This window comes from Agelaius phoeniceus, chromosome 8, assembly GCF_051311805.1.
Source record: "Agelaius phoeniceus isolate bAgePho1 chromosome 8, bAgePho1.hap1, whole genome shotgun sequence".
In the NCBI taxonomy this organism is placed as follows: Eukaryota; Metazoa; Chordata; class Aves; order Passeriformes; family Icteridae; genus Agelaius; species Agelaius phoeniceus.
In genome coordinates, this window is record NC_135272.1 from 30,024,389 (window position 1) to 30,042,903 (window position 18,515).

The window sequence follows — 18,515 nt, forward strand, 5'->3', positions numbered from 1 at the left end:
ATTAAGAAGACAGCCCTAAACAATTGAAGAGCATGTGCAGAGCATGTGTGGAAGTGGCTGATGCTCTGGGATGTGTGTCCTTGTGAGCCCCCAGCCTGTCCCCACCACCACCCTGCTCTGGGCCCTGTCATGTGCCAGCCCCTGGCAGCTGCACTACAGGTTGTGCCTATAGAATCCCCTTGTGCACACAAGTTAAGGTTTGGGGTTCTGTTCTCGTGGGGATGTCCCACAGCACCCAAATCCTCTCCTTCCCCCACTTTACATTCATTCCCTGCTGCTGCTGCTGCTCCTCAGCCTTTGAGGCCCTCACCCCAGGGCAGAGCTCAGCCCCAGTCAGGGTCTCTGCTGCTCTTGTGACCTCAGTGCCCCAGCCTGCTCCGTGCCTGAAGCTACACATGGTTTCTTGGAAGAATCAGCCATCCAGGAGCCAGGTCCTGGGTGCCACAAGTGCCCAAAGCAGAGCAAGAAGGGGGTGAGCAAAAGGGTGGCACCTTTGGCACCTTTGGCTTTGCTCTCGTGTCACCTGCAGCAGTGCTGCTGCCCAGTGCAATGAGAATTTCTGGTCTGGAACTGGGCCCTGGGCAGCTGGGACACTCCTGTGCCCTCCTGTCACAAAATGAGAGGAGGGGTGAAAGATGCACTGGGCAAAAACTGATATTGCCTTGCAGCCACTGGACTTTGGGAGCTGCCTGTCCAGTGTGAGCCTGCAGCAGCCTCAGGCAGGCAGCCAGTTGCAGTGAAATAATAATAAAAACAATCATCAACAACAACAACAACAATAATAGTTAGTGTTATTATTGTTATTGTTAGTATTATTAAAAAATATAACTCCAGGCCTATAGGACAACATGTTCTTCACTTCTGCTGAGCAGCCACTGTTTGGGATGTAAGCAGAATGTTATGGGGCCTTTCCATTAACTGATGGGCAAAACCAGAAGAGAAAATTATGCTTTGTACTAAAAATCCATTTAGCCATTAGACCACAGTATTGAAAGCATAAAGGAAGGGTTATTTTAGCTTTCAGCTGGCCAGAAAATGCCAGTTGGAAGACAACAGGAGGCTCCCTTTCACAATGTAAGAGCCCTTTCTTTCCTGGATGAAGGGAGTGTTTCTGGCTGTGGCATCACGCTGCTTGTGTGTGTTTCTTTCTTACTCTGGCCTGAAAAGCTCCTGTCAAAAAGTGGAAAACAAATCTAATTGCACATGACATAAATAAAGTCTTGCTGTACATCAGCACTGTATTTTTTGGGGATAATTTTGGAGTTATTTTACTGGTTTTGCTGTAATAACCTAAAGCAATTTCTTTGCAACAGCCGAGTCCCATCCTTGCACAATGCACAGGACTTTTAGGGAGAGTTAAAATCACAGCAATCACTGATAGGCTGAAGGATAAATCCCCTGTCACAGGCCATGCTGCAGATCACATCTGGGCCTGCCCTGCTGCAGCCCTGGTGCCAGACCCGTGGGAGGGCAGAGCTGATATCTCTGCTGGGCTGCTGCTGCTGCTGCTGGGACTGCTACAGCACAAGTGAAAAATGAGAGATGCAGAGGTGAAAGGCTGCCCTCAGGGCAGTGCACTGGGGTTTCAACCTTATCACCTGGGCTGGGGATCCGTGTGTTTGCTGTCCCCATCAGCTCTCAATGCTCACTTTGTGCCTCAAGGACCCGAATTCCCTGGCAGCCCCGGGCAGCCCCTCTGCTGCTGCCACAGCCCCTCCCAGCAGCAGCTCCTGACCTGTCCTGGAGCAGCCCAGGATCAAAGAGCAGCACTTGGGCTGCCCTGGGCAATTAGGCTTGAGGAACGCTGTGGTTTTGGGGTGGAGAATGATCAATTCTCTGTTATTTTTGCAAAGGACAATGGGTGTTTGGGATAGCTTTTCTCTCAGTGTTTGGCTCTGGACTTAGCATGAATTTCTGTCAAAGCCACCCACCTACGGAAATCTCCGATGCCAGAATGCATTTATGAGAGGATATTTAGTCTACAGGACAGAGCTGCTCAGTGTAACCCTTAATCTAAAGGCAGGATGGTTTAACTGAGGACTATTACATTTATTTTGGAGTTGCAGTACCTGACAGCAATTATTGACCCAGAGTAAGAGCTCCAAGCAAATGCTTTCAGCATTGGTGTGGAAATATTTCCCAGTGGGTTTCTGAAATGTGCCATTCCTGAGGACTCTGTTGGTTGGGTGAGGTGTTCTTCACTTGCTCATCTGGTAACAGAGCTCTGGATGCCTGGCTCATGAGTCTGCCCTTAAAAATCTGAGCACTGCTGGGTGCCAGCCCCAGGATTTCAGCAGGACTCAGATGACTCACATCAGAGTCTTCTCTCAAGCTCCCTTAGTCACTAGCATGGTTCCTAACACAAAGATTTGACATGTTAATTGTTAAATACATCCTGGCACCCCCAGTTCTTGCTTTGAGCTGTATCCATCTATCCTCAGCATATTGCACTGTCTGGAGCCACCACCACATCCCTCCACTGACCATGCTTTTGGCAGCTGGGAGACTTTTCTTTGTTTTTAAACATAGCACCTCCTTTTCTTCCTCATACCTCTCTTCCATGGCCATCTTCTAGCTGCCAACATCAATAAGTTAAACTGCTAAATTTAATGTTAATCTAAATTCATCCATTTAATTCAGAGAGCTGTTTGCAAGAAAAAGCTTTCAGTCATCGTTCATGGGAAAGGAAGGATTCTCATGGCAGTGAAAGAGAAAAACTTGGGGTCTGGCAGACTGATGATGTAGTTCCAGACAGGAATGTGCTTGCTTGTTTGTTTGTTAGTTTTTAATATAATCCCTTCCCTTTTTCCTTGCATATATCAGTAAGACAATAATCAGGTTATGCAGCAAAACATTTCCATCATTTTTTTTGGCCAGAATTTTGCGTGCAGCTCCAGTGTCACAGAGCATCTGTGTGACCTGTTGCCTCACAGTTGTCTGAAAATATGGGCATTCTCTGCATTTTGTAAGATATCCACCCCTCCAAGCCTGGTCTGTATGACTTCTGCACTCTCTCAGCTTGTCCCAGCTGGCATCAGAAAGTTTTCCCAGGGGCAGGAGGTAGCATGAAACAGAGCTGAGCTGTATCAGGTCGTGCCTGAACTCCACTTACCCCACAAGAAGGCTAATCCACATTGGGTTTGCATAGCACCCTACTTTTTAAAGGAATCTTTTACTAATGAGTTCATTCACCTCGCTAGAAACGGCTCTGCAGAGCTGGGCACTGGCTTTTATCTGTCCTCTGAGCCCACCAGCAAAGCACACAATCTCTCCCAAAGCAAACACATTCCAGTGTGAGTACCAGCAGATGGAATAACAAGCTCTGTTGGCATGGATAAGGTTATTGCTTGAGAAAAAATTGCAGGATTGGACCCCTAAGGAGCGAAAGTCAGCAGAGGACGGGGCTGACAGGATGCTGTGTGTGCTCTGCAGGGCCACTATGTCCACTACCCACTCCATGGCCTGCTAACATCTCAGCCTTGCTTTATGAAACAATCCCCATGTTTTCAGCCCAGGAATGGGTCTCTTTTGGAGTTCCAAGGCAGTTATGTCACAGCTGGGGCAGCTGTTCAGCAGCCACCCGAGTGAGCGGCAGTTCCTGGTGCTGCCTTTCCAGGGGTGAGCTGGATTTGTGCATCTGTGGGTCCCAGCACAGGGGAGGAGCATGAGGGAGCCTGACCAGCTCAAAAAGTATTTCAGGGAATGCCTGTGGATGGGTTTAAGCTCCACAGCAAGGCACTGCCTGAGAGCTGGTGCACAGTGCACGTTGCCTGCCTGTCTTTCAAGGTGGGAAGAGCTGGCACGTTTGACCATTCCATGGATTTCAAAACCTTGCTCCAACACAAGCACACCATCCTCTGCACCTGGGGATGCAGGGAGTTCAGGGTGATGTTTCAGCCATTTTCCTACAGCTGCTGGCCCAGGGCTTGTGCCTTGCTGGAGTCAGCCATGGGATGAGATGAGCTGACAGCCCCAGTGAGGACAGCAGGGCAGTGTGGCCACCCACAGCCTTTCACATGGCCCCTCAGAAAGCTCAGTGTCAGTGTGCAGAGACCTCAGAGTAAAACAAGAGATGTTCTACAGCTCACAGATCCCCATCACAGCTCCACCACCCACTGGTGTCTCCTTCTGTGAGGTACCTGTGCACCAGCCAGGCAGTCTATAGCATGTGTTAGCAGCACCTTGTAATTTCACCCAGTTTGATTCTTTAGATGTGAGACCTCTATCATGAAAGAAATCATAGTAAAAAGAGTACAATCAGCTGAAAGTGGAGATGGTGCCTCATTTCTCACAGTAAAGGGGACAGAGGATGCATACAACTTCATTTCAAATACTGTAACTTACTCATTAACCCAATTTTTCAAAACACGTGGTGTGCACTCCACACGATGTGAATGAAGGCATGAGCACATACATTCCTGTCAGCCTCCTTCTGGCCATTTCTCACAATGCCTCAGAACAGCACAGCAGACCACACTGAATATGAAGTTTCCATGATTAACCAATGGATTTCAGTGCTGTGATTATGGTTTGACCAAAGATTATTGCTTTGGTTCAGTACTTTAGCATCATCATCATCAAATGATCACATTGCAATGACATTTTCCTTCACACAGTGATTTCATTCAAAGCAGTGTTTGCTAAGAGAGAGAGCTGAGTTGAGGTCTTCAGCACTTCTGGAGCATGGGAGGGTTGCAGGAAGTTTGATTTAAATAGAGCCCATACATTATTTTTAGTAAAAGGCCTTATAAACTCAGAATGAAGTTTATACTCAAAAAGCCCTTGTTATAGAGGCCCATGCTAAATAAGCATGGACCTCAAAGTCCATTTGGACTAATCAAAATCCAGTTCTTGACCTCAAAGCCAGGATGAGAAGAGGAATGATGCTGTTAGGAGAGAGGAGAGGTGCAGGCCAACAATGAAACCATAGTTTCAACTATCAATACTGTAAGCAACACTTTCATTTGGAGCAGAAATATTGATTATTTCCATTCATTGGCATTTAAATATTACTGCTGTTTATCAATGACATGTATTATTATTATTATTTGGGAACTTAAACAAAATTTTTTAATTTGGTTTTGTACAAACCATGTGATTTATTATTTTAAATTTTGAACTTGCAGTATGAAAGCACATTGTAATAAGAAGTCATTTAAAGTTGAAGTTAAAAACTCCAGATTTCTTTCTCATAGTGGACTATTTAGTGTTTACCTGACCATAGCTAGCAGCCAGATATAAAAAATAGAGATGCCAGCCAAGGTTCAGGACATTCACTGAATGTCACAGCATCACTCAGTCCTGCAGTTTTGACCAAAATATGTTATGCAGATGATGATGGGCTTCAACTCTTTGAAATGGTAATTTTTGAAGTGGAGGCATTTTAGGTGGAGATTGTCCAGTGCACAGCTTGCCTGACAAGCATCCTGCCCCATGCCTGCCACATCAGAGATATTTTATGTGGTCAAACAGTGGGTATGAGTCAGTTGTTGAGTTTTGGCTTTGTTTTAAAATCATTTTGAAGCTGATCATCCTGTACAGGAGACAAACAGAAATGCCTTTGCAAACATTACACGTGTAACTGAGGGCAGGAACTGAGTGGACCAAGCACAAGAGCCTCTGTTAAAATAGCTGGCAAGGCAGACCAGCTGGAAATATTTCTCTAGGGTGAGCCAGTCTGGGTGGCACCACTGAAGGAGGCAAGTTTGGGTGGCAGCTTTCAGACAGTGCATGGTGCTTGAACTGAATCCTGCCTGCATGTATTTGAAGAGGGAAAATGGGGGGACTCTGAGCTGCATGCATTAGTTTTACACTTTTTAAAGAATTTCATCTGGTTGTTGGAGAAGCCCCTAATCCTGCAACACTGAGTGACAGGAACCAGGCCTGGTTGAACACTTGGCTGGTATTACACAGAAAGACCACTCCAGAGCTGAGCTGCCAGGTCAGGCTTGTCTAAGAAGAGATTTTTAAGGCATCTATTTTTCAGTTCTAATCCTTTATGTTATTCCTAAGTTTATTCTTCTGGGCCAATTCCACATAGTCTGCCTTTATGGAAACAGCTTCTTTAAACACTAAAAGAAAATGATGCCCTTTGGTGCTTTTAATTCACTGTCTTTGCAGTAACTCGTGCCAAAAAAAGGTGGCAGGGGAGCCCTTATAAAGCTCTATTAATTGAAATAAATGAGCCATGCTTTGGAGAACAGTGTACCATAGAGGAAGGTCTGCCTTCTGAATCCTGCTCCCATAGATGTCCCTCGTGATTTCAGGCATGTCATAAAATCCACTGTCCACCTCATTTTCCCACCTTATTAAGAGGGGCCTGAGGCTGTTCTTTACCAGAAACCTCTGGGTGTTGTGAAGCCCAACTCAGTGCTTCAGAAGTACTTGGAGGACCTGGAATTTTATTTTGAAAACCATAGTGAATGCTAGTCTTTCCCAGGGAATGGTGTTTATGAGCATGCTTTCATTAGTCCCTTATCCTTTTCTTTTTCATTTATGTCTGGAAAAATGTGTAGAAAATCATTTCATGGGGGCCTCTGAGAGAAATGATCTTCTTGCAGAGTGGGAGCTCTAGGGGATCATGCAGTGGCAAAGTCAGCTCCCCAGCTCCACCAGACAGAAATAGAAAAACCACACTGGCCTGAGGGTGGACTTAAAGCCCCCACTGGCCTTAGGCTGGACTCAAACACTTGAATTTTTCCCAGCTCTTTCATTTGTATGTTCAGTCCCAGAGAAAGGGAAAGGTGAGCAAGGCAGGCAGAGAAGTAAATGTCTGCTCCCTTCCTTCTCTCCTTCTCCCCAAAGATCATTTCCATCCACCTGACTTCTTTCCCAGATATGGTATCATTTGCTTCTGTGACTAATCTCTGGGTGGGAGAGAAAATTATTTTGAAAGTTCAAGAGAAACATAAGCCTGCACATTTATGAGTGTTTTTCTCCTCTTCCCTGCCTCTGAATGACCAGAGTTTTATTATTCCTCTTGACTGCATGCTGAGATAGGTACTTTCCTTTCAACCAGGGCCTGATCCTGGCAGCAGGCAACAGAGGCTCCAAACCTGGGATACTCTTTTAATGTCTGAGTCTTCCATTAACACCAATACTTTGACCTTCCCCTCACCTTCCACCCCCCTTGGTGTTACTGCTTTTGGATAAAGATGGCCTAGGAAGGGTGAGGTTCCAGGGAGAGTTAGGTATTTTTAAGAGAAACCAAAGAGGGCTCAGAACTCCACTCTCCTCACGTGCATCATGACCTCACTTCATGTGTGTTTTTACAGGGCTGCTCAACCCCAGGAGGACCCAGGTGCTGGTGTCACCACTGAACCCCCCAGTGATGGGGAGCCAAGCTTTAGCTCCAGCCCCAGGCCCTGCGCAGTGAGAGGGGCAAATCAGACCCAGTGCCACAAACAAGGTCTAGAACAAACGGCTGGCTGTCCATGAACTGCTTGGAGGAAAAGGCAGCAGCAGGATAAGGGTATTAATGTGGATTGGATCCTGCCCTCAGGGCCACAGCTGGCCCAGGCACAGCCAGAGAACACAGTCAGCATTGTGCATCCTTCCGTCCACAACCACCATGCAGAGCACACGTTGTCTGAACAAATGGGTCTTCATGGGATCCTTCTGGTTGAGAGATGATATCACAGATTATATCTGTGTCCACTTTAGGCCTGGGCTGTTGCTAAGAGAAAAACAATTCTTGGCAAATTCCTCGAAGTGCTTGCCTCCTACAGTTTGGCTGAAGACAGTTTGTTCAAGAACCATGGGTAGGTGTGGGTTTCTGTCTCTTCGCCTTCTGAGAATTGTTCTCGCCAGTGCAAACTGAAGATGATAATGGTCCCATTAAAAATGAGGTGAATGCTCAGGCTGACATGAGTGGGTGGAAAGGACTTCAAAAAGGATGAATCTGGGGACAAACCTACCCTTGCCAAGACAAACAGCTGCAGAGAGCTGCGGGAAAGAAAAAAGGGCACTGCTGTTCAAAATGATTCAGTCACATAGGGCTGATTGAGGCTGCATATCCATCAATTCATAACAAAAACCAAAGGCTTTCATATGAAGAAAGAAAAGGTACATCATATGTCACACAGGAGGACTGCAGAACTGATATCATTAGGACAACAGGCTGATATTCCATAGGAGAGACAGAGATATGGGATGAGCACAGAGCAGAAAGCTCTCACTCTCCTTCCTACATCTGTCTTTCATTTGCTTTGCCTCTATCTGCCCGTTGTTGATTTTTTCTCACATTATCTTGGTCCCTTTGTTCAAGCTGTATTTCATTCCAAGGAGGCAGGGAGCTCCAGGTGTGAATGAGGGCTGTGAGCATGAACTCACTGTCACAGTTATTATTGTTATCATTCCTCTGAAAACCAGCCTGGTGGAGGTTTGGCTCTGTGGAATTTGTTCTGCTGTTTTAACTGTATCCTTGTTGAATGTGGAAAATGGAAAGAAAGTGGAATGAAAATGTGGAAGGGGGAACGAAGTGCAGTGCTTTGCACAATGGCTTCACCCAAAGGTGCAGCCTTAGCTAGTGAAGTGCTGGCATGGTGTGGAGCAAGATTCTGAGATTGCAGGATTGGGACCTGCTGCTCAAATGAGTCAGGTGTTCAGGACTCACTGATTTTCCTGGTAATGGGAGAAACTGTATGTTAAAAAAGCCAATACAGAATTTAGAATGCTCTATATACTTTCAATGTTTTTTTATTTTAAGACCCCAGTGATATTCAGTAATTGTATTCCCACCATCCAGCTATTTAGCAATCTGAACAGATGCTATTGTTACTATTACTATTGTTTCCATTACTGGTGGTAGACTTGTGGATGTCTGGTTATTTTTGTCTTTGGACACCCCCTGTGTACACCTCATTTGGCACAGATATTTTAATGCATTTTTCAGTGGTTCCCTCTGCTCCAGTGGAACCCCTGGAGATGTTATGGAGCCCCTTTGTGTGTGTTGGATGAGCACATCTCTGTGATCAGTCTGGAGCAGACAACTGCCATAGAGCTGAGCTCCAGCTTTCCCCCAGCCTGGCATGATGTGTTCAGTCCCTCCACAAACCAGGTGCAGCTCAGCCATTATCCAGGGGGGGATTCAGTGCACAAGCAATGGTGTGTTTTCCCTCTGATCTGCTGCCACAAACATCCCTTTGCCAGGGCCAGGGCTAGCCCATGGCTGGACCACACAGACTCTCCAGATGGGCTGACACTCCAAAGATAGGATGGCAAGCAGCTTTGGCGGTCTGGTTGGTATTTCAATAGATGGACTCTTTTTAGCTTTGTTTTTCAGGAGTTGCCCTTCTATTTTGCAACAGGCCCTTCCTGTGCCATGTTTAGCTCATTCAAACCAGCTCCAGTGTTTACACCTCCCACTGCATTTCCTACAGTGGATATTTCTAAAGCAGCTTGGCTGGTGGAGTCCTCTGCAAATGGTGTGCTAAAGACCAAATGATTTAGCACATAATTAAGAAGTAAACAATGATCAGCAAGAAGTCTGCAGTCGAGACGTGGCTTGGATGCAAGAAAAAGCAATATGCCAAGAAAAATGAGTAAATCTGTGTGTCTTTATCTTGATGTGGAGAGGCAGCTTCTGCTCCATCCCCAATGGAGACACAGTTCAATGGGGATTTTTTTGTTTTGTTTTGCCACTGGCAGCAACAGTGGTTCAAAGGACACCAATGGGAGAAAAGAACTTCCTGCAGCCACCGGGAGGAAGCATGGATGCTCCACCTGGGCTTTTGCACACACTCCAGCTGGTTTGTATGGAAGGGATCATTTCCTGGCCCTTCTGCCCCTTGTGCCAGACAAGAGATGGTTCTGTGTGTCCCAGCACCAGTGCCTGAGCTCTAACACCAGTGACAGGAACTGGTGCTGCTGGTGTAGCTCCAAGGCTTGCAGTGCTGCTTTACAGTACCCAGGCACATGGATTTAGTAGTGAGGGAAGGGAGTAGTTAGAAAGAAAGAGCTTTGCTCTGCTTTCTCCATGTTTCATCCCATGTTGGTTTTGGGCATAAAAGAAGCAGCATGCCTAAGCCCCACAAAGAGAATGTTCCTTTTTTTCAGTGATTCCCTAGCTTTTAGTGCAAAGGAAAGAATCAAGACACACAAGATTATTGTGCTATGGATTTATAATAACATTTTATTAATATATTATGCTACAAAAATATTTTGATAAAATAATATTAGAAAGCATCTTTTTATTACACTCTTCAAAACAGTTCACAAAAGCAGGAGGCGGAACAGGAAAAAATATCTGAAATATATTTGAACTGAAAACTGACAAATATGCAGTGTGAATTTTGGTGTGAGCATGATCTGCAGGGTGGTTAATCTGTCCTGTAGAAGGAAAGTATTGCCTACTTATTGCAAAGACCTCTCTGCCTTTAGCTAGATTAAGGTGCCTCCTGAAATGTTAGTCATAGAAAAGGCTGAATTTGGGTTGGGACAGAACACAGACAACACACACCTGTAAATGTACACACACCACACACACACACACACACACACCCTATGATCTCAAACTTCAGCAAATTATCTTTCTGCTTCAGTTAAGCTGAAACATGCTTAAATTGAAGCTGGGTTTTAGCACACTCCATGGAACATTGATCACTTCAGAGATATGACAAGACCGTACAATTTTTGGATATAATACAGAAATGCGGTACTAAGCAAAGTTTGGCATGGTAACACTTATGCTGAGATAATAACCTTGGCACTTTGGTTTCTCTAACATAAATATATGATGGGAAATTCCTCCCTAACAGTGGTATATGGTAATGACTGAGTCATATCACTTGACTAATCAATGCACTAAACATAGATTAAATTCTCCCTCTTTCTATTCTCTCTTTCTCCACAATTGTATACTGAAGAACTTAGATAAATATACAACTCTGTACCTTGGGTGTTCCTAAATTACAGTGGAGCTTAGAGGAATGGGAAGGGAAGTTCAACAAAGCAGATTTTTGACACCTGTATAAAGCATAGTTATTATAAATCATGTTCATCATTTATTGCCAGAAGACTTATTGCATTATTCAACAGCTCTAGGGATTGAAGAGAAACTACTTCAGTCATAAAATATAAAATACCTTCTGTCCCAGCTTACTGACTGGTTCTCCAAGTGGCAGTGCATGTTAATATAGTGTCTGTAGTTAAGCAAGAAAAGCATTAAAACAGAGAGGGGAGAGATTAGATTTGTTGCTGATGATATGATATTATTTATTCCACCAGGGCAAGATCTTGGCAGGTACACAGCATTTGTTGATAATGCTACAGTCACATTTAATGTGAATTATGTTGGTGTCCCTTGCAACAGTGTTGAGAAGATGAATCATGAGACCACTGAGCTTTGGACTCACCCAAAGTCGTGTCCTGGACTGCCAGACACTGGGTGACTCTCCTGATGCTGATTCTCAGAGATAAGCAGGGTCACCAGCGTTTGCTATTATATGTGGTGGGCATGAATGTTTTTGCTAAATCTCCTGCTCTTGGAACCTTGTGATAACATGGGAATCTGAGCTTTCCTTTGGATGAAAGAGTTGAGTCAGTGTTTAGTTTTCTGAGAAACCCACAGAGGAAATGAAGCCACCTGAAGCTGGTAGTCAGTGCTGCTTCCAGAGCACATAGCAAATCTGGTCCAGGTTTTAAAATCGTGGTTTAGAAAACCATTAGAAATTCAGAAATCATGATCCATTGTGACAGAGTGCATAAGGCTGTGCTAACCACTACTACTGTGTTTTAATTAATGCTGGGCTGCCACAGCTGATTGCTAAACAACTCATCAGCCACAGTGAGGGTTCATTATCCAGCATTACTCTGCACACAGAACTGAAGAAAGTGACCCTAAGTTGTACTTCAGGGTAAGACAAGAGGATAAAAGGAGTGTTTGGTTAGAGACCTGTGCTGAAGCCATTCATGTGGGGTTCCTGAGCTAGGATCTACAGACACCTACTTAACCTTTAAGTCGTGTCTCCTCCCTGAGCCAGAGAGAGCTCAGATACTGAGGGAGCTGCTTCTAGGTGGAAAAAATCAGGTGTAGACCCCAAATCCAACAGACACCTTGTTTTGACACCTGGGCTGCACAAATGTGAGGCACCAGCACAAGGGTTCTAGTAAAATTCATTAATTTCCCAGAGTTACAGAGAAAATGCCAGGAAATGCAAAGATGTTAAAACATACATTGATATCCAAGCCATTTACATCCTGTGATAGCCAAACATACCACAGTATCTGAGCTAATGAAAATTGAATATTACTGTGCAGAAAACCTCACTGGTGATAAAAGAGTGACTATTCTGTGCAGCACAGTGACAGCTGGGAGTGTGGAGAGATTTGTGTGCTCCTAATATTAAAGAAAAAAAAAAAAAAGCCCCAGAGGTTTATGGAGAAAGCCACAAATTGGGGAACTTCAGAATTGTCATTTCTAGTCTTGGTCCTGTTGTTGGTTTTCCTTACAGTCTTGGACAAGTTGTTTCTGTTTTCTGCTCTTTCTTCTCTCCCTTATCTTTACATGGTCTTGTCTATTTATACTGTAGGCTTTCCAACACCTGGAATTATTCCTGGGATAGCACCACAGAATAATTTCTGGATACGATCTGGTTACAACAAATAAAATTCAATGGGTTTTGGTTTTTTGGCTGTTCACTTTTACTACATAACTTATCACCACCCTTTAGATTTACCTACCTTATATCCAGTTACAGTCTTGTAAATAAAACATTATAATTCAGTTTTCATCTCTGCCTTGAACACATCAGGAGAACCAATAATCTTTTTAAAATGCATTACTGTTAAATTTGAAGGTCTCTTAAACCATAATATTCAAATGAAGGCATTTCTAGAGTAATAGCTCAAATAAAACCAAAATGAAAGTTCTCAAAATATGTTTTCAATATCCATCTCTGTGCAATAAATATTATGCAAGGTGAATGGCTTCTGTCCAAAACTAACATCTCTAATCTTCTGCTAGCCAAAATACACAATATGAAAGTATGCACGGGGTCTGTTTGAATCTCACATTTGGGGCAAAGCTCAAAGTTTTCCATTCAGCCTTATCAACTGTTGGGGGAAGCCTGTAGCAGTCTGTGCTATTACCCACTGAAATACCTGCACAGCCTGCTGTCAAAAATAGAGCAAAGGCTGGGATGCATCATGGGGTCCAGTAGGGTAAAAAGAAATTACCTGTATTGTCCCTGGCCTTTGCAAGGCAATGGGCTGGGATGCATGATGGAAATGCTCAGTATTTCATCATGAAATCCTGTGATTTTTGCAGTCTAGTTTCTTTCTAACTTGCTTTCATGAAATAACTGGTATGACAACAAGCAAACTGTGAGTTCTGAACTCTCTCTCACTGCAGAGTCTTGCAGATTGCATGGAATCATCTGCAGCTCCACAGACCAGGCTGTAGAGCTGCTGGGAAATTTACAGGGTTGTTTTCAGCCAGAATTTTACCAGTGACATTGCTATAATTATCATCATTTTCTTTTTGCCAAAGTGAAGAAGCACTGATTTTCTTAGTGCTTTTAAAGAAAAGCTTGTATTATATTTTTCTGATTTGGAGACTTCTAAAAAAGATGTTTTCATCATATAGTTTTGATTTTTTGTTTGTAGATACTTAGGAAAAAACCCACAATTTCAACCAAAACTCATTTTATAAACTCTTGTATCCAAAGAGATTTTTCATCATGTTCTGATAGTGAAAGAACATCTACATAAACATAATTATTATGTTTTTAAACATAATTATTTTTAAGATGGCACCGGGTTTTTTTTCCACATAGACGTTGTAAATCTCATTCCTCAACAACATCTGTTTGGATAGGGAGCACATTTTTCAGTGAGGGTAAGGTGTTGTAACTTTTCCAGCTAAGTCAGGTACCATAGTTTAAAAGTGGAAGAATGTTCTGCATGTCTCCATAAGATAGGGGTTAGTTTGATTCCTGTGGTGTTGAGCAGACTTTGGACAAGACATAATTATTTCAGCACAGAGATATCAGCTCTATCAGCTCTATGGTAGCAAGAGAAAGAGGAATTTGTAGATGTTTTTTGCCTCCAGGTTGTCCATGGGCATTAATACAACTGGTACAAAGGAGTTCTAGAGATTAACAGGACTTTACATCTTTATAATCTATAGACAGACCAAGCTCTCTTCTCATTTCTGCTCAAAAAAGTTGTAGGCTTATACTTATATAAAATGAGGGAGAGAAGAAAATAATTCCAAGTAGGATTATTCCAGACTTTAAAAGCAATTTTTTATTAAGAAAAGGGTGTTTTAATATGCGTTAGCTGGTGAATTAATTTCAGGGCAAAGGAGGAAACTGGTAATTTCTGAAGACATTAAATAGTTAAAGAAAACAGGGGGAATGTAGAGGATTATCCTGAATAATGACTTAGTATGGCATGTAAAAAAACCCTGGTATTTTAGATTGTGGCAGCTAACGAGTTAAGAATGAACTTATTTTTCTAAAGGGCACAGGCCCCAGAGAGCAGGATCTGCTTTATTCAGTGTAAGATATGCTAATGAGATAAAAGAAGTAAAATAAAGAAGTTCAGCAGAAATGTACTTATTGGACAGTTGCTGTAAAATGTAATGGTTAAAGAAACAAAGAAAGCATTCATTTGGTGTCAGTTCAGACATTTGCAGAGTTGTCAGAAAACAAATATAGAAAATATTAATTTATCTGTTTCACCATCGCTACTGATTAATAGGGATGTTATTAACATATACAACAAGAAAAATAAGTTTACCAGTCGAATAAATACATTTTTCTTTTTCTTTTTTTTTTCTTTATATGAACATGTATATTTTACAAAACCCCATAGCACTATGGGAAATAAAGATCCTTCTACAAAAAGAAGATGTAAGTCAGTGTTACAATAAAGCTTTAGAGTTTCAAAATGTATCTGGGCAAAGAGACAATATCAGCTAGAAGGCACTACTGAGTCACTGAGAAGGTCCAGCTTGTAACTGTTGTCTTAAACTCCAATTTGTTCATAAATTATCTCTCTATTCCAAGGGATTGCATGTAATGTAGTGTGGTCAGGAGGGCTGCAGTAGGCTCAGGAGAAAGGAAGCTATGGCCATGCAGAGAGGAAATGTTACTGATGGCCGGGAAAGCCTGGCTGGGGCTGAGCTCGTGGGCTGGGACGGGCGCTCGGGACGCGGCCTCTGATCCAGCTGGTTGGAAATCCAGATGGGAGGCTTGACTGTGATGTAGCCATTGGTTATCCTGATGTAGGAAGGCAACGTGGTGGTGCTGGAAGAAAACACAAGAGAAGGAAATTAAACAGGAGAATCCTTATCTCTACTTTGTGAATTGTCATCCCAAGTGGTAGCAACCACAATGGCAATTCCTATTATTATTATTATTGTCATTATTATCAGTATTATTTTATGCACACATTAGACACCAGAGAGAGACCCAGAGACTGGTAACTGTGATGATGTGGAAACAGCTCTGATCCAGGAAGTCCCTCAGCTTCTGTTGACAAAACACAACCAAAGGAAGGACTGCTCTTAATGTATCTGACACACTGCTCTCCATTTTTAAGCATCCATTACTGGCCAGCATCAGAAATGGTGCTGAATGTATCCTCGTGCTGACCCAGGATGACCTGATTCTTATGTCCTTTCTTCCTACCATAGGTGTGAAAATTTGCCATGTCTCAGTGACATGTCTTATTCACCATGGACCACATACTGAGTGACCAGGAGGGTCCAGAATACATTCCTTCCCTGTTTCACAAGCCTTAAAGAACTTCCCAGGATCCCCTTACACAACTGATAACCTTGAGCATGGGAGATTGAGCAGGTTCATTTCTTTTCCTGGCTTTAAGCTATTTTGGATCAAATCACAAAGCCAAAACCAGACTCAGTTGCTGTTAGGTTTCCCTGACTCTGGATTTGCCTCAATAGCAGTGTGATTGCTTATTGATTGTAGCTTGAGTTAGTACTTTGATTTGAATTTGCAGGTTGGAATTCATCATGACTCCCATGACACTGGAGGTCAGAAAGGTCCATTTACGATTGATTTGGAAGTTTAAACTGTAATCTCCATTTCATAAAATCCCCCCACTGCATCCATTACTGGATGATCCATAATCCACCAGTTGTCAGGGAGCAGCACAACCAAGCATGCAAACTGCACAGGGTGGATTTTGGACTTAAACCCAAGACATTCTGCTGAGAAGTGACAAGAAAAAACGCAAGGGCCCCTGAAAAAAAAAGATGTGACACTAATACCCGTAGATTCTCTAAAACTTGCATAAAGGGGATTTGGAGGCACTGAAAATGACCTTCATATAATTTTTAATGGGCTAAGAAGCTATGGAGTCCTATAAATATTTAGCTACAGTATTCAGGATCTTGACCTTGGAAGGAAAAGGTTGTGTCTTGCGTAATATCAGATGAAAGGAATAACATCTTACTACAGATTCATGCACAGAAACAGAATTTAGAAGGACTAAAGGCTTTTGTCTTTTTCTGTCTAAGCAATACCAAGATGGATTTTAGCTGAGATGCTTCAAATGTGCTGAGTCAATCACAAACTGAGGAGATCAGAGCCCACCCTGAAGAGGGCATTGGTCAACATCAAATCCCATGGACAATCCCTGTACACTTCACCCTGAGTTTTGGGAGAAGTCACTTCATTTCTTCCCTCATCCTTTATACTGTCACCACAGCTTCTGGGTGGGACAGTGGTTCTGCAGCTAGAAGTGAACTTAACTAATGTGCAATGAATTAGAGTAAAAAGGGAAGGCAGTCTTCAATTAAAGACAGGAATTGCTTCATGGGAGCAGATAATCCATCTGACCAGTACTAGGATTCTGACACTGAGGAGCAGTGCTTGTTCCAGAGGAACAAACTGCTGTGAACAGAGAACTCTGCAATCAAGGCTTGCTGGAGAAAGTTCTCTGAATTCCTGTGGTGAGTGGTTGGTTTATGTCTTGAAGTGATGATATAAGACACCCAGCTTTAGAGTTTCTGCTATATTGCATCAGGATTGCTGCAGTCACTTAACACAAGGAGCTGATCTGCCATAAACTAACGCTGCTGTTTCCAATCTGCCTGGCAGGAATGGCACCGGATTAGGAACTGTGTGGCCAAGCTCCTGTAACATAAGTGACATCATTCCCACAGTGAACACAAAGCACCATTAAAGCAAACTTCTGACAAAAAGAGGTACTGCATGCTCGGGGTAATCCAACACAAATGCAGTCAAGCTTCAGTTTCTGATCCAGCTCTCATTTATCCTGCTGAGTGATGATGTGGTGCACAGGTCTGGCAGCACTGACATGGGATCACAACTTGGGTTTTCCCCCTATACCTGGTTTCTCTAAGGTAAGCATGGGTAGGTGTTTGTCCTCATCTTTTGGTACTGATTGCCACATTACAGAACTACAAAATTTTGCCCTAAATTAAATTTTAAACTACAAGGAGGGTCTGATTTTTAATTAAATTTTAATTAATAAGATTTTAATTTTAAAAACTCATCAAAATGCCATTCTGACTTCCAGTTTGGGTGTAGCCTGCTCTTGACACATTTTATGGGCTTGATCCTCCAGTAAGATTAAAGTTTCCCTTGCACAAACTTTCTACTCCTCAGGGATGTTCTGTGCACACAGGCTGGCCAGGGAACCTGCAAAAGCACCACAAGCCCACTCATCAGCCAGCTACATCTAAGGGATTCCTAAAGCAGCCTTAAATCAACATTTGATGTCTCTGTATGATGTTTCTGCATTCTAGTCAACTTCCATAAGTGTTTTGGCTTTGTCTTTTTGGGGGATGATTTTTTTTGTTGTTGTTGTTGATTGGTTGGTTGTTGTTGATTTTCTTTTCTCCCTTATTCAAGGACCTGAGAATTGTTGACCACTTCTCCTTAGTTAATGAGGTTATTTTCTGTTTTCAAGACATTACATTTGTATAAAAGCATTCTTGTTAAGATAAATACTGTTAGGTGGGGTTGTTTGTTTTCAAAAACTCCTTGAGTGCTTTACAAGAGAAGAACAGTGTGTTTCCACTAACGTCTACAAAGCATTTGCTAATAGCAAATGAATCACAGCTTATCCATTAAAAACATTTTCTTAATGTACTTTTAGCTGGCTGCCAAGGTGGTTTAGAGATATTTAAAGAGAATTATCCCTTTTACCAAATGCTACAAGTCCTTGTAAAACCTCTGGTCCCAGTTTTTAACTAGGCTGTTTCTGTAGAGAATGGGGAGAGAAACCTTTGCAGAAGCTGGTCCACCTCACTCCAGTGCAGGTCTCTAGGGGGGGGTCTTACTCCTGCTCGATGTCTTTCACTTCCTAGGCATTACAGAGGGGCCCTGGACAGCCAGGCTGGATTATAACCTGATCTTAGAGGTGGCCCTGGTGTCAGGAGATGACTTCTGGCAACTCCCTCTGAGCACGTTTGCATGTCCATGTAGGATCTCACTGACCCTTGGACATTCCCTAAGGATGAAGCAGAGTTCCCTGAACTCAACCAGAACTTTTCCTTGGAGAGGATTTGAGCGTTCCTG

At 43.1% G+C, this 18,515-nt stretch overlaps 1 protein-coding gene and 1 long non-coding RNA gene across 3 annotated transcripts in view; one reads left to right on the plus strand and one right to left on the minus strand.

The window, feature by feature from the left end:
* The window catches only part of LOC143694659 (uncharacterized), a 115,671-nt gene extending 106,994 nt beyond the window's left edge, over positions 1 to 8,677 (plus strand). For both annotated transcript variants that reach the window (XR_013183309.1, XR_013183310.1), the window contains exon 2: positions 7,275 to 8,677. This is a non-coding gene — a long non-coding RNA (uncharacterized LOC143694659). The remainder of the gene's footprint in view (positions 1 to 7,274) is intronic.
* A 1,432-nt stretch (positions 8,678 to 10,109) lies between these two features.
* TRABD2B (TraB domain containing 2B) overlaps positions 10,110 to 18,515 on the minus strand; it is a 264,555-nt gene continuing 256,149 nt past the window's right edge. The window contains exon 7 of the mRNA XM_054638614.2: positions 10,110 to 15,251. Coding sequence (XP_054494589.2) covers positions 15,035 to 15,251 — 217 coding nt within the window. The 3' untranslated portion in view covers positions 10,110 to 15,034. The remainder of the gene's footprint in view (positions 15,252 to 18,515) is intronic.